The sequence below is a fragment of the Diadema antillarum genome, unplaced genomic scaffold (assembly GCF_040938485.1).
Source record: "Diadema antillarum isolate AM-2024a unplaced genomic scaffold, OU_Dant_1.0 seq00000531_RagTag, whole genome shotgun sequence".
NCBI classification, from domain to species: Eukaryota; Metazoa; Echinodermata; class Echinoidea; order Diadematoida; family Diadematidae; genus Diadema; species Diadema antillarum.
In genome coordinates, this window is record NW_027271482.1 from 1,055,076 (window position 1) to 1,067,126 (window position 12,051).

The window sequence follows — 12,051 nt, forward strand, 5'->3', positions numbered from 1 at the left end:
ACCCATGACCCCTAAATTTCCTAGATAATCCCTGCCAGTCAGTACATGCTGTATGTACCAAGTTCCATGAAGATACATTGAACCATTTATGCAAAAAGTGAAATTGCAACATTTTCACCTAACCTTTGACCTTACGACATGAAACTCTCTCTGGAGAATCTTTATGCAGTAGTACATGTCCACACTAAGTTTCAATAAAATACCTTTGGGCATTGCATAGATTTGGGGGAAACAGCAGCATTTTTAGCATTTGACCTTGACCTCTGACCTCTTGCACATGTCACTAAAATCTCCTCAACTAATTGCCCCATCATACATCATCCTTGGACCAAGTTTGGTGAAAGCTGCTTCATCCAGTTTTGAGTTATCATGTAAACAGATAAATTTTAGGATTTGACCTTGATCTTTGACCTCTGTCCGATTTCACTAAAAAGCTCATCATGTAATTGTCCCATCATACATCATCCTCAGACAAAGTTTGGCGAAATTTGCTCGATCCAGTCTTGAGTTATCGCGTAAACGGATACAATTTAATGATTTGACCTTGACCTTTGGCCAATTTCACCCAAAATCTAATCAAGTAATTGCCCCACCACTCTTCATACTTGGACCAAGTTTGGTAAAATTCCAGTCAATATTTCTCAAGTTATCGCGTAAACGAATGCGTACGGACGTACGTACAGACGGACAACTCGAAAACATAATGCCTAGGGCACTTCATGGCAGAGGCAAAAAAACAGGAAATCTCTATTGCATACAAGTTGCATGTGGGTATACGCGCGCGCGTACGCATCCGTCGATTTTTGATGAAATGCTCCAAATGACATGAAATGTGTGCAAAACAATTTTGAGCTCGACTGGAGCATGTTAAATTTTCAACGCGCGCATATGCACTCGTTTACTATGACCGTGATCAAATTTTATGAGATATATCGATAGAGCTTGACTTGAACTATGTGAGATGTAAATTTCATTGAGAAATTCCATTCCATTAATGAGATATGAATGTGAACGTGATTTCAGATGATGTCATGACGTCACGGTTGATTAATCACAATGATACATAAAATCTGTCATCCCTAGGACATGATACATATATGGTATAAGTTTAAAAGTGATAAAAGAAGGACTTTTTGCGTTAACCTCTGCACAAGATTTGAGGAGAAAGAAATAAAGAAGAACTAGAGATTGTAATTTGTCATCACTGACAAATTAAGGTGATCCGATTTTTTTTTATCAATGATTCGAGTCCTGATAGTGCAAAGTCTCAGCTACAACATATCAAAATCTGAGAGAAATTCACCGAAGCATAAGTAAGATAGTGCTCGATAAAGAGAGTCATGTCAATTTTCACATCTAAAAAATTCCCTCCCATAGAGATAATACGTCATAGCGAAGATAGAAAAAGAAGTACATATGACCTTTGACCCCACTTTGCACAGACAAGATGGCATCTGAGCAAAAAGTGGTTATTTTATGAAATGATTCCTGTAACATGGTCTTTACGTGTGCAAAATATGGGAAAGATAGGACATGTATTCACCAAGATACAAGATGAAACATCTATGACCTTTGACCCTAATTTATATACCCAAGATGGCGTCTGATCAAGTAGTTGTTATTTTATGAAATAATGTACGTGACATGAACTAAACATGTGCAAAATATGGTGGTGATAGGGTATGTTTTTCTTGAGTTATTGCACATAAAGTTGTAAAAAGAAAGAAATATTACAATACATCGAAGATAAGCTTTAATTTCAACCAAGTTTTTTCACGTGATCCCGACAACGTTTGAAAAAACGAAGGGCACACTAATGATAGCCCTAGGTCTCAGCTACAACATATTAAATCTTAGAGAAATTCACTGAAGCATAAGTGAGCTAGTGGTCGATAAAGATAGTCATGTCAATTTTCATTTCCATAAAAATTGCACTCACATAGTGATTACACGTAAACTGGTCAAATTTGACAAGGTTACCTTCAATCCATTTTTTCGAGGTAATGTCGTCGTCTAATCAAAATTGTGTAATTACATTTATAAAAGAGCATTTCATAAGCTACAACATATTGAAATTTAGGTGAAAATTGGCAAAGGATAAGTGAGATACGCTCGAGTAAACTTGAAATTTGATGACGTCATTTTGAAAATTTACTTTTTTTACTTTATTAAGAAATTTGATATCTTTTAATCATTTTGTCAGCATAGCCAGCCCATGAAATGACATGTACAACTCATTAGCTTTCAGAATATGTCAAGAAAATGGGGGGTCACCGTCCATCCTGACGAGTAAAATCCGATTTAAAATTGGCGGTTTGTTGGCATAGTTGCACTGTGTATCCCCATTGACGCACGCGCGGAATTTTGAATTTGACGGGCCCGTATGACGTCATATTGAGTCGGATCAACTTGAAACTTGGTAGAAATAATCCTTGACATTTCGGACATCCGATCCATGTGAAACTAGAAATATCACTTAAGGTGATTAATACCCCCGCCCCGTGACGACAGTCTTACCCAAGGAATGATCTTTCCTTGATCTTCTGCCATTCAAATGCCGTTACCATGGCAACACAGCTTCCGACACATCCGAAAAATGTCTTGCACATCTTCCCACCAAGACTATTGTGTGTGCCACATTTCATAAGCTTTTGTCAAAAACTGAGGAAATAGTTCAATCCACAAGATCTTTCCTTGATCTTCCGCCATTAATATGCCGTTACCATGGCAACGCAGCTTCCGGCACATCCAAAAAATATGTCTTGCACATCTTCCCACCAAGACCAATGTATGTGCCACATTTCATGAGCTTCAGTCGAATACAGAGGAAGTAGTTCAATCCGCAAGATCTTTCCTTGATCTTCTGCCATTTATATGCCGTTACCATGGCAACGCATCTTCCGACACGTCCGAAAAATATGTCTTCCACATCTTCCCACCAAGATCAAGGTGTGTGCCACATTTCATAAGCTTTGGTCAAAAAACTGAGGAAGTAGTTAAATCCGCAAGATCTTTCCTTGATCTTCTGCCATTAATATGCTGTTACCATGGCAACGTACTTTCGGGTACTGTCAAAAAATGCGTCTTGCACATCTACAACCAAAGGCACACATCTGTACCAAGTTTCATGGAAATTGGGCAAAAACTGAGGAAGTAGTTTGCAACACAAAATTTTCCATCATTTTGGCTCATAATATGTGAGCTGTTACCATGGCAACATACTTTTTGTCACTGTCAAGAAATGTGTCATGCTGACCTATATCCTAAGACAAACATTCAATATGAATTCCATGAGAATTGGAAGAACACTGATGAAGCAGTTTTGCCATGAAGCATTTTGCCCTATATTTTACCAATAACATGCCAATACCATGGCAACGCACTTTTTGCCACTGCGGAAATATGTGTCTTGCACATTAACATATTCAGATGAACATCTGTACCTAATTTCATAAAAATTGATCAAAAACTGTGGGAGGAGTTCGCGACGCAAGATTTGTACCCATTTTTGCCCATAATATGCCGTTACCATGGCAACGTACTTTTGGGTACTGTCAAAAAATACGTCTTGCACATCTACAGCCCAAGGCACACATCTGTGCCAAGTTTTATGGGAATCGGTTGAAAACTGAGAAAGTAGTTCGCGACGCAAGATTTGCAACGGACCGACCGCCCGACCGACCGCCCGACCGACCGCCCGACTGCCCGACCGTCCGCTGATTCCTATATACCCCCTTCAAACTTCGTTTGGCGGGGGTATAAAAACTGAAAATTTCTATTGCATATGAGCTGTGTGTGCGAATATGTGCGCGCGCGTACGCGTCCGTCCAATTTTTTCAATTTTTCAAAAAATGCTCCAAATGGTCTGAAACGTGTGTAAAATAATTTTGAGCTCGATTTGAGCATACAAATATTTCAACGCGCGCGTACGCGCGCGTTTTAAGATAAATGTGAATTTTGAGAATATGAGTAGAATCCGCTTGACTTAAAATATATATGACGTAACTTTCATTGAAGAATTCCATTCTAATGATGAGATATGCATGAAAATGTGTTTTCATATAATGACGTCATAGTGACGTCACGGTCGACTTATCACTATGATTTTACTTGATCTGTCGTCTTTGCGACATGATACATATATGGTATAAGTTTGACATTGAGAGGCAATGCACTTTCTGAGCTAACCTCTGCACAAATTTTGAGGAGATAGAAATAAAGAAAGAATCCGTACAGAAACAATAGGTGATCCGAGAGGATACTCGGATCACCTAATCAGTACAGATACAGAAGGTGATCCAAGAGGATACTCGGATCACCTAAATAAGGCAAATCCGTAGCGGTTGGCATCTCCGTGTATCCCTTAGATGTCTTCTCATTTGGTTTTTACATGTACTGTACATTCCCCACCAAAATTACAATTGGACTTTCTGCAAAAGTAGCTCGAACTAGAAATGTTGCTATGGTGTCTGGTATGCCTCCGCTATTATGCGTGGTTCTCCCAATAGGTCTATAGGACGTCGTGACTATATGTGACGACTGTTTCACATGAAAGTCACTGTCTGGCAGTACATGCATAAATATGTACTATGTTTCATGATGATATCTTGAGCCAATTCTGAGATATGGAGGAAGAAGTGATATTCAGCATTTTTATTTGAACTTTGACCTTTTTTACCTTTGACCTTTTGGCCAAAAACTTTCCCAGAGAATCTCTTTTGGGTAATACATGTATACACTACATTTTAAGACAATACCATAAGACATTGCAAAGATATGAGGGAAATTGTGAAGTTCTGAGGAGTTAACCGTAACCTTTGACCCATGACTCTGGACCAAAAAATGTCCCAAGAGAATTGCTGTTAGGCGGTACATGCATATCGTCGCTGGGGTGACAAGACCTTGTATCTGAAATTTTGGTGAAAATGACTTTTTTTTAGATTAATGGTCAAAAAATAGGTTAAGTGATGTCCTGGCCAAATCCCAACTGTCTTATTCCAAAAATGAAGCCACCACGGCACGTCACACGAAAGGCTATCCCATTCGCTATAGTGCTTTGGCTGCCATGTTTTTTGGCTCTCCTGAACATTTGACTTTTTGTAGATACAAGATCTTGTTGCCCCTGTGACGATGTGTACTTAGTTATGTGGAGATACCTTGAACCATTTCTGATATATGGAAAAAAAAAAGTTACATTTTAGCATTTTCAGTTGACCTTTGACGTTTTGGCCAAAACCTTTCTCTAGAGAATTTTTTATTGGGTTACACATGTATACACTGAGTTTTAAGAAAATACCTTCAGGCATCGCAAAGACATGGTGGAAATAGTGAAATTTTGAGCATTTGACCTGAGCTTTGACATTAAGCATATATGCACCCAAAAGTTGATAGGCACAACTTAGTCCACTGACACATACTGTATTCATGCCAAGTTTCATGAAGATACCTTTAATGGTTTTTTAGTTATGCTGCCCACAAACTTGATCATATATGGGACAGATGGACTGACGGACAACCCGAAAACATAATGCCTCTGGCAATACTTCATGGTGTAGGCATAAAATGGTAGATCAATAAAAATACAATTTTAAAGTGTGAAACTATAACTTGTCATGTACATCTCACAGAAAACGCCATTCAATTTTCTTCAGTGGTCACAGAGAAATTGAGATCTTTGTAGAGCACGTTAGGAATCCATTCCCTCCAACCTTTGTCTACAGTGCTTGCACCTTACAAAATGCCAAGAGCATCCAAGTGCTATAAATCTGGAAAAATGGACCCATGCACTGCTTTACAAAGATCCACATTTCTCTGAGACCATTTAATTAAATCGAATGCGGTTTTCTGCAAGATGTAGGTAAAAACTTATAATTTCATACCCTGAAATAGCATTCAGATTGTTTAATCATTTTGAAATCTATCTATGATGTTGAAATCTGATTGCATTTTTTTTAACATACTGTATTCTGCATAGTACATTACAAATAACAGAAAGAAGAAATGTATCGATTTTTTTTCTCACTATTGTCCTATGCCTTTGTACATTTTAAAGGCCCCAGTAGATGTGATTAAATATTCATTGCAGTACAAATTGTAATCTTTTGGTATGAAAGTGCATCAAACATTTCCATGAGTGTTTAAATCAACTATGGTAATTAACAGTTAAAATGGGTGATATACCGGTACTGGTTCATCATTTGCTCCATTTACAGGACTTTCATCAGTTCTCTATCCATTCTCAAAACATCTTCTCACCAGTTGCCAGGCATTCCTGGGGTGTAAACAAAGCAGTTTGGTTGGTCAGCTCCACCATTCCTAAAGCCTGCATGGGGAGAAACAGCATATCATCATCAAACATCAATTTGTGACATATCAGAGGAATAATGTATGGATGAAGAAAACTGGAACTATCACGGAATGTAATTGATACCCAATCAAAATCTGAGTGAGTATAGTTCCATCCATGAAATAATGAAACAGATGCGTCACCATGGCAACACATTGTTCAACATTCAGGTAAGATCTGCTTTGCATAGCTAATAATCACAGTGGTCATGTGTGCCAAAACTCAAGTCAAATACTAAAAAACTGAGTAAATTAGTGCAATATTTCGAGTGATATCAGTTACGATGCTCAAACAATGAAGGAGTTAGCTCAATCCCTGATATTTTTGTATACTCTTTATCAAAAGAATGCTGTTACCATGGCAACACAGTTTAACACTGATGAAAAACAGGCTTTGCACATTTACATATTATAGTGGTCAAGTGTTCCAAATTTAGAGTCAAGTGCTCAAAAATTGGAGTTACCGGTACACTGTAGCTCAATGCACAACACTATTGAATAATTTCCATTAATAACAAAAAGCTGTTACTGTGGCTGCTGAATGCATGGTTTGTACATTGACAAAAGATGAAGCTTGCACATCTATAGCGGTTATATGTGCCAAAATTCCTAAATTATACAAGTAATAAGAAATATAATTAGAATTCTATTAGTAATAATGAAGTATAAGTCGAAGAGGTTAGCATTTCCCAGGTGTTTAAGGCAGTGAAGTCACATAACGAAATTCAAAGTAGGTAAAAATTCCAGGCAGTCCCAGTTGGCTATAAATACCGTGTCAGTGAGCAGTAAGCATCTTTTCAAAGAGAATACGGCTTTAAATAGACAGACCAGCAACACCATGCAGTATTGGGTGCAATGCAGGCAATTGGCTCACTGGTCCTTCTCATCATACAGACAAGCAATAAATAAAGCACAATCATTGCTGTTCCAAAGACACGGAGCATTCTTATACGTATGGACATTTCATGCCAAGCAATTAAGCAGAACATCAGCATACAGTAGGGCCCACCAGTTTTGACTTCTGTACAGTGTTGGAAAGGGAGGGTTCAGAACTGAAGAGTATCGATTAAATGAGATGTTGGGTGGGAACCTCTTCGACTTATACTTCATTATTACTAATAGAATTCTAATTATACTTCTTATTACTTGTATAATTTAGGAATTCTATTACGTAATACTCGTATAAGTCTTCAGAGGTTAGCATGTTCAAAGTTCCGTACAGAAGTCAGTCTGTGGCATGAGTGAGGGCAAGAGGACAAGAAGGATGATGGACAGTTTTCACGACAAGGTTGAAACTTTGGTCATGACTCCTCATGCATAGAGAGTGTTTATCGATGGTGACACACATTGTCGCAAGCAGGAGAAGAACTCGAGCAAAGTTTGCTTGAGAACCTACTAGTATAAGGTGCAAGGCATAGGTTTTGAGTATGATATCATTTTGATACCTTGCGTGCTTTAACTGGAGCAGGATTAAGCATGATAGCGCACAGACAAATCAAATGGACCTCTTGTACCGATTTTCCAATCAAGACATAATCATAATCATGTTCCTTAATTCATGTACATTTCAAGGAAGAATTAGACATTAACCAGTTCATCTCGGCATAGTAATATTGCAGCAATAATTAGAGGCAAGTACACTGCATTTTGGGTTGATATTAGAGTTTAAATTCATCAGTTTGGTGGACCGAATCTCCTAAACGAGTGGCCGAATAATGTGTCGCCATTTTTCAATGCACAACGTAACGTGATTTATGGTCTTGTGTCTTATCTGACTCGTATTAGGACATTGTTCTTAATTGAGATACTAATATACAGGTATACACATACTATCACAATTTACATGTATCTTTTTAACTCAGCGGAACTGAGAATTGTTGAACTACTGTGGAATCAATTGTTAGAAGGTTCAAAATGTACCAGCGTTCGTCCAGTCAGTTGTGGACAAGATTTCGTTAAGACCTTTATACTCCATGCGCGAAAGTTTAGAAGTTGCGGCGCTTCTGTAGCTATGAGCTGAGAATGTGATATGTTGGGATGTTTTGGAGAAATTATGAGTTCGCTTTCTGAACTTGCTCGTTGGAGATGTTCTGTGCATTTAATAATATACTCGTGCAGAGTTGATCGGAACACAGAGTTTAGGGTTGGAGGTAAAAGAAGGCGCTTTAATTACCTGGTTAGAGATATACTTTTCATATCTCTAATGTGCAAACGTGGCCTCATCTTCCGGTAATGTCATAAGAACTAGATGTCTCAGCATTTGTGTACATTTTGCCAAGACGAGCTAGGAAAATTGTTTTTGGCTCAAGGCACTGAAGGAATCTTTAGTTCATAGGTATCTTGAAACGATAAAAGGTGATTCAAAACAATTGAAACATCCCAAGTCTTATTGTATTTAGCCTTGCGAGGGTCGGAGTTAGATACGCCCTTCTGACTATAGGGGCAGTTTGCCTATGTCATAGCTCTCGGTTTCAGGTAGTATGGAAGACCGAGCAGGTCTATGAGTTAATCGTGGAGTGGGCTTTGTTGAAAAGCTATGCTATAGGCTTAGAATGTCGACAACGTATTCTGTAGATGGGTTAAAAAGGATCACAAGATTGTTCAGAATACAGACATTGCTACTGTCTTCAAGCATCCTCATTTGTTTTGTTTATTGGTATTGTCTCGCCATGATGATGAAAGGAGCTTTGCAATGTGCTGCGATGTGTCTGCCACTTGTCATCGCTAGCAGAGAGCGCCCATGCAGGCGGCTAGTGTGAGCTGGAGGCTCGTCGGTGGGTGAGGGTGTGGGGCAAGAATTTTCCCGTGGAGTACAAGTACTAGTAATAGGGGTGGGGCTATTCGCATTTCGAGCGATAATGAGACCCATGGCTGCCGCCACCATTGGGGCAGTGAGGATTGCTCAGGTCACCTTGTTCAGTTGAAGCTTGTGGAGGACTGAAAACGTTGATAGGGTAAGGAAAAAGGCATCAAAATTCAGGGCAATAAAACTTGGCTTCCATTTGACATGAGGAGCGTTGCTAATCTATATGTAGAGTTTGTGGATTATGTGGTGAAAACATGTAGAATAGTAATTAGTTGTTCATGTCTCTGCGAGACAAGCAGGAAACTTCAGAATTATCTACATCTGTTGAATGTGAAGCTGATATCCAATTGCTAGACACCAATTCCAATGTTGGCCGCGAATTCGTTCGGGTCAGTATATGCTACTAGCTGTAGAAATGTCTGACCGAATTATGAATAAGCACATTTTTTGTACACGAGCCACAAAGGGGCTTCAAGACCGTTCTGAATTTGCAAGAGGCTCACACACATTGCTATGCGGGGAATTCTGTTTGGCACTCCAGACTCTCTGAGCAAAGGAATTGTCATTGTTCAGAATTAACTACTCTCCATACTGAGATGCAAGCATCGCTTGAAATTATCATGCTAATGGAGGTGGAAAATAATTCTTTGTCTTGCGAGACAGCCACCACCAAAGAATGTTTTGTATCGCATGACTAGATAACGAAATCAAACTTCGTGTCGAAGTCATCTCCTGCTTTACACAGAGCATTAGCTGATTTATTTTTTCTAGTCCCAAGTGACGAGAATGTAGATTTCTTTGTGGAAAGCATTAAAATCCCGAAATTTGGTTTCGTTGCCATATACAAGATTGGTGTATTTCCAAGGGCAGTAACCTTGTCAATCTTGTTCTGAGGAAAAAAAACTGAAAATCATTTGCTGGGAATTAATATGAGAACCAAGGAAGGTCTCGACGTGCTTTGGGTTGAAACTGGATTTGTCGAAATCCTTACTGAAAACCTTTAAGGGTGACAAGTTGATCATAAAATTGGCTTTGTCAAGACACTCTTCTCTTGAGTGAGAAAGGATATGGATATCATCGAAATAGGTGATTGTTCTGGAATGCAGTAAAAATACTATTTCCATTCGAAAGACTATGCTTGATGAACAAGGTGAACGGATACCGATAAATATGCACCCTTTGGAGGGGCAAATTAAGGCCGTAATCAAGCGAAACTGTTCCACTCTGAAGTGTTCGTATCTTACAAATTTGTTCAAGTTTTTCAAATTTATGATTGGACTTAGACCGCCAGTCTTTGGTAGCGCTAGAATAGAGTTGATACTCCATGTGAGGAATCACTCTAATAGCTTGCTTTGCGAGAATCTTCGGAGACAATTCTTCATGGGTTGCCTTTTCCTCCTCGGTAGAATGTACACTTTGTAGAGGAAAAATTTATTGGTATGGCGTTGAAATGAAATTATTGGTTTCATAGCCAAATATTGTGGCCAATATCCAAGGCTCGGGAATTATTTTGACCAGTCATCTTTGGAAAGCTTGAGATTTCCAGCACTGAACGATTTTGGACAGTACTCATCCTTTTTTTTTTTTTTTTTTTTTTTGCTGGCTTGCGTAGAGACATTCATGACCCACGATGTATGCTTATGTGACACTAACTTGTCAATTTTTATCAGATGTCTTTCTGAACAACTTTCTACCAAGTGGAATCGACTTGCTGCGCAAGTGTTGTTGAGAATGGTTGAGAAGGGGTTTCAAGGTACCTCGATGGTGCATGCTCAGATCATACGATAAGCAAAGCCCGGGAGTGTCAGGCCAGGGAGGTGGATCGATGGTGACATGAGTTGTTCAAATTCTCGTTGTGTCAATTGCATGGATGATTATCCGTGCATGATCTGTGAATTTCAGAAAGGATTTATCTATGTGGTATAGAAGTCCCTTCACTACATTTTGTTGTAGAAGTTGGGAGCTCACAAGACCCAAGGCCTCGTGAAGGAGGATCGCCCAAATTTTACTCTCGATTTTTGGTGTGAGACTGCTTGGGCATTCGATGGCAATTGAGCATTTGCTTCGTGATTTTATAGAGACTTACCTTCTGATGTGGCAGTGTGACTGCCTTCATTAGCAAATCAGCCAATTTTTAAATTTGGCCCAAATGAGATCAGAATTTCAGTTAAAATCAAATTTGGTACCAGGCTTTGAAAGAGTTTGGCTGTAAGGGCATGGCATCCGGATCAATTCGGTTGTCAAAATGACCGTAACCACAAGGGCAGAGTCAAGGCCACCCATACAGGGCAACGCAATCAATTTTGCCAAGAAGGAGGCTGACATGAGAATATCGTCGTCTGATGAGCTGCCGATGGGTATAGCTAGCTCGCTGAAGTCTTCGATGGGCGGGGGAGCGCCCCTGTCCCCGCGGACATGGCTCGCATGTCCGGACTAATCGCCGGGAGGAGAAGCTCTCCTGCACCAGCTGGCATGGCTCGCATGCCGTTTGTCATTACCACGGTGTGCCGCCGCCCTATCCATGAAGCGGGAGAGTGTCTTGGTCTCTCTATACAGAGCATAGTTGAGCAAGGCGGCCTTCCATGCCCTGATCTCCCCGCGGGGATGGGGGCTGAGAGGTAGCGTCGTCTTCCTGATCACTAGACATTGGAATTTGAGATGTATAATCAGGGAGGTGTCTCACCTCCCTGGTATGATTCACTGCCGTCACACTTGAAAAAGATGCTTACTGCTCACTGACACGGGTATTTATAGCCAACTGGGACTGCCTGGAATTTTTACCTACTTTGAATTTCATTATGTGACTTCACTGCCTTAAACACCTGGGAAATGCTAACCTCTGAAGACTTATACGAGTATTACGTAATAGAATTCAAGTCACATGCTTAAAAACTGAGGGA

At 39.6% G+C, this 12,051-nt stretch overlaps 1 protein-coding gene across 1 annotated transcript in view; it reads right to left on the reverse strand.

Moving 5' to 3' along the window:
- Positions 1-2,289: 2,289 nt before the first annotated feature.
- Positions 2,290-12,051, reverse strand: part of LOC139734525 (cysteine-rich protein 1-like) — a 124,144-nt gene continuing 114,382 nt past the window's right edge. Inside the window, exon 4 of the mRNA XM_071645301.1 lies at positions 2,290-6,322. Within this exon, the coding sequence (XP_071501402.1) occupies positions 6,252-6,322 (71 nt within the window). The 3' untranslated portion in view covers positions 2,290-6,251. The remainder of the gene's footprint in view (positions 6,323-12,051) is intronic.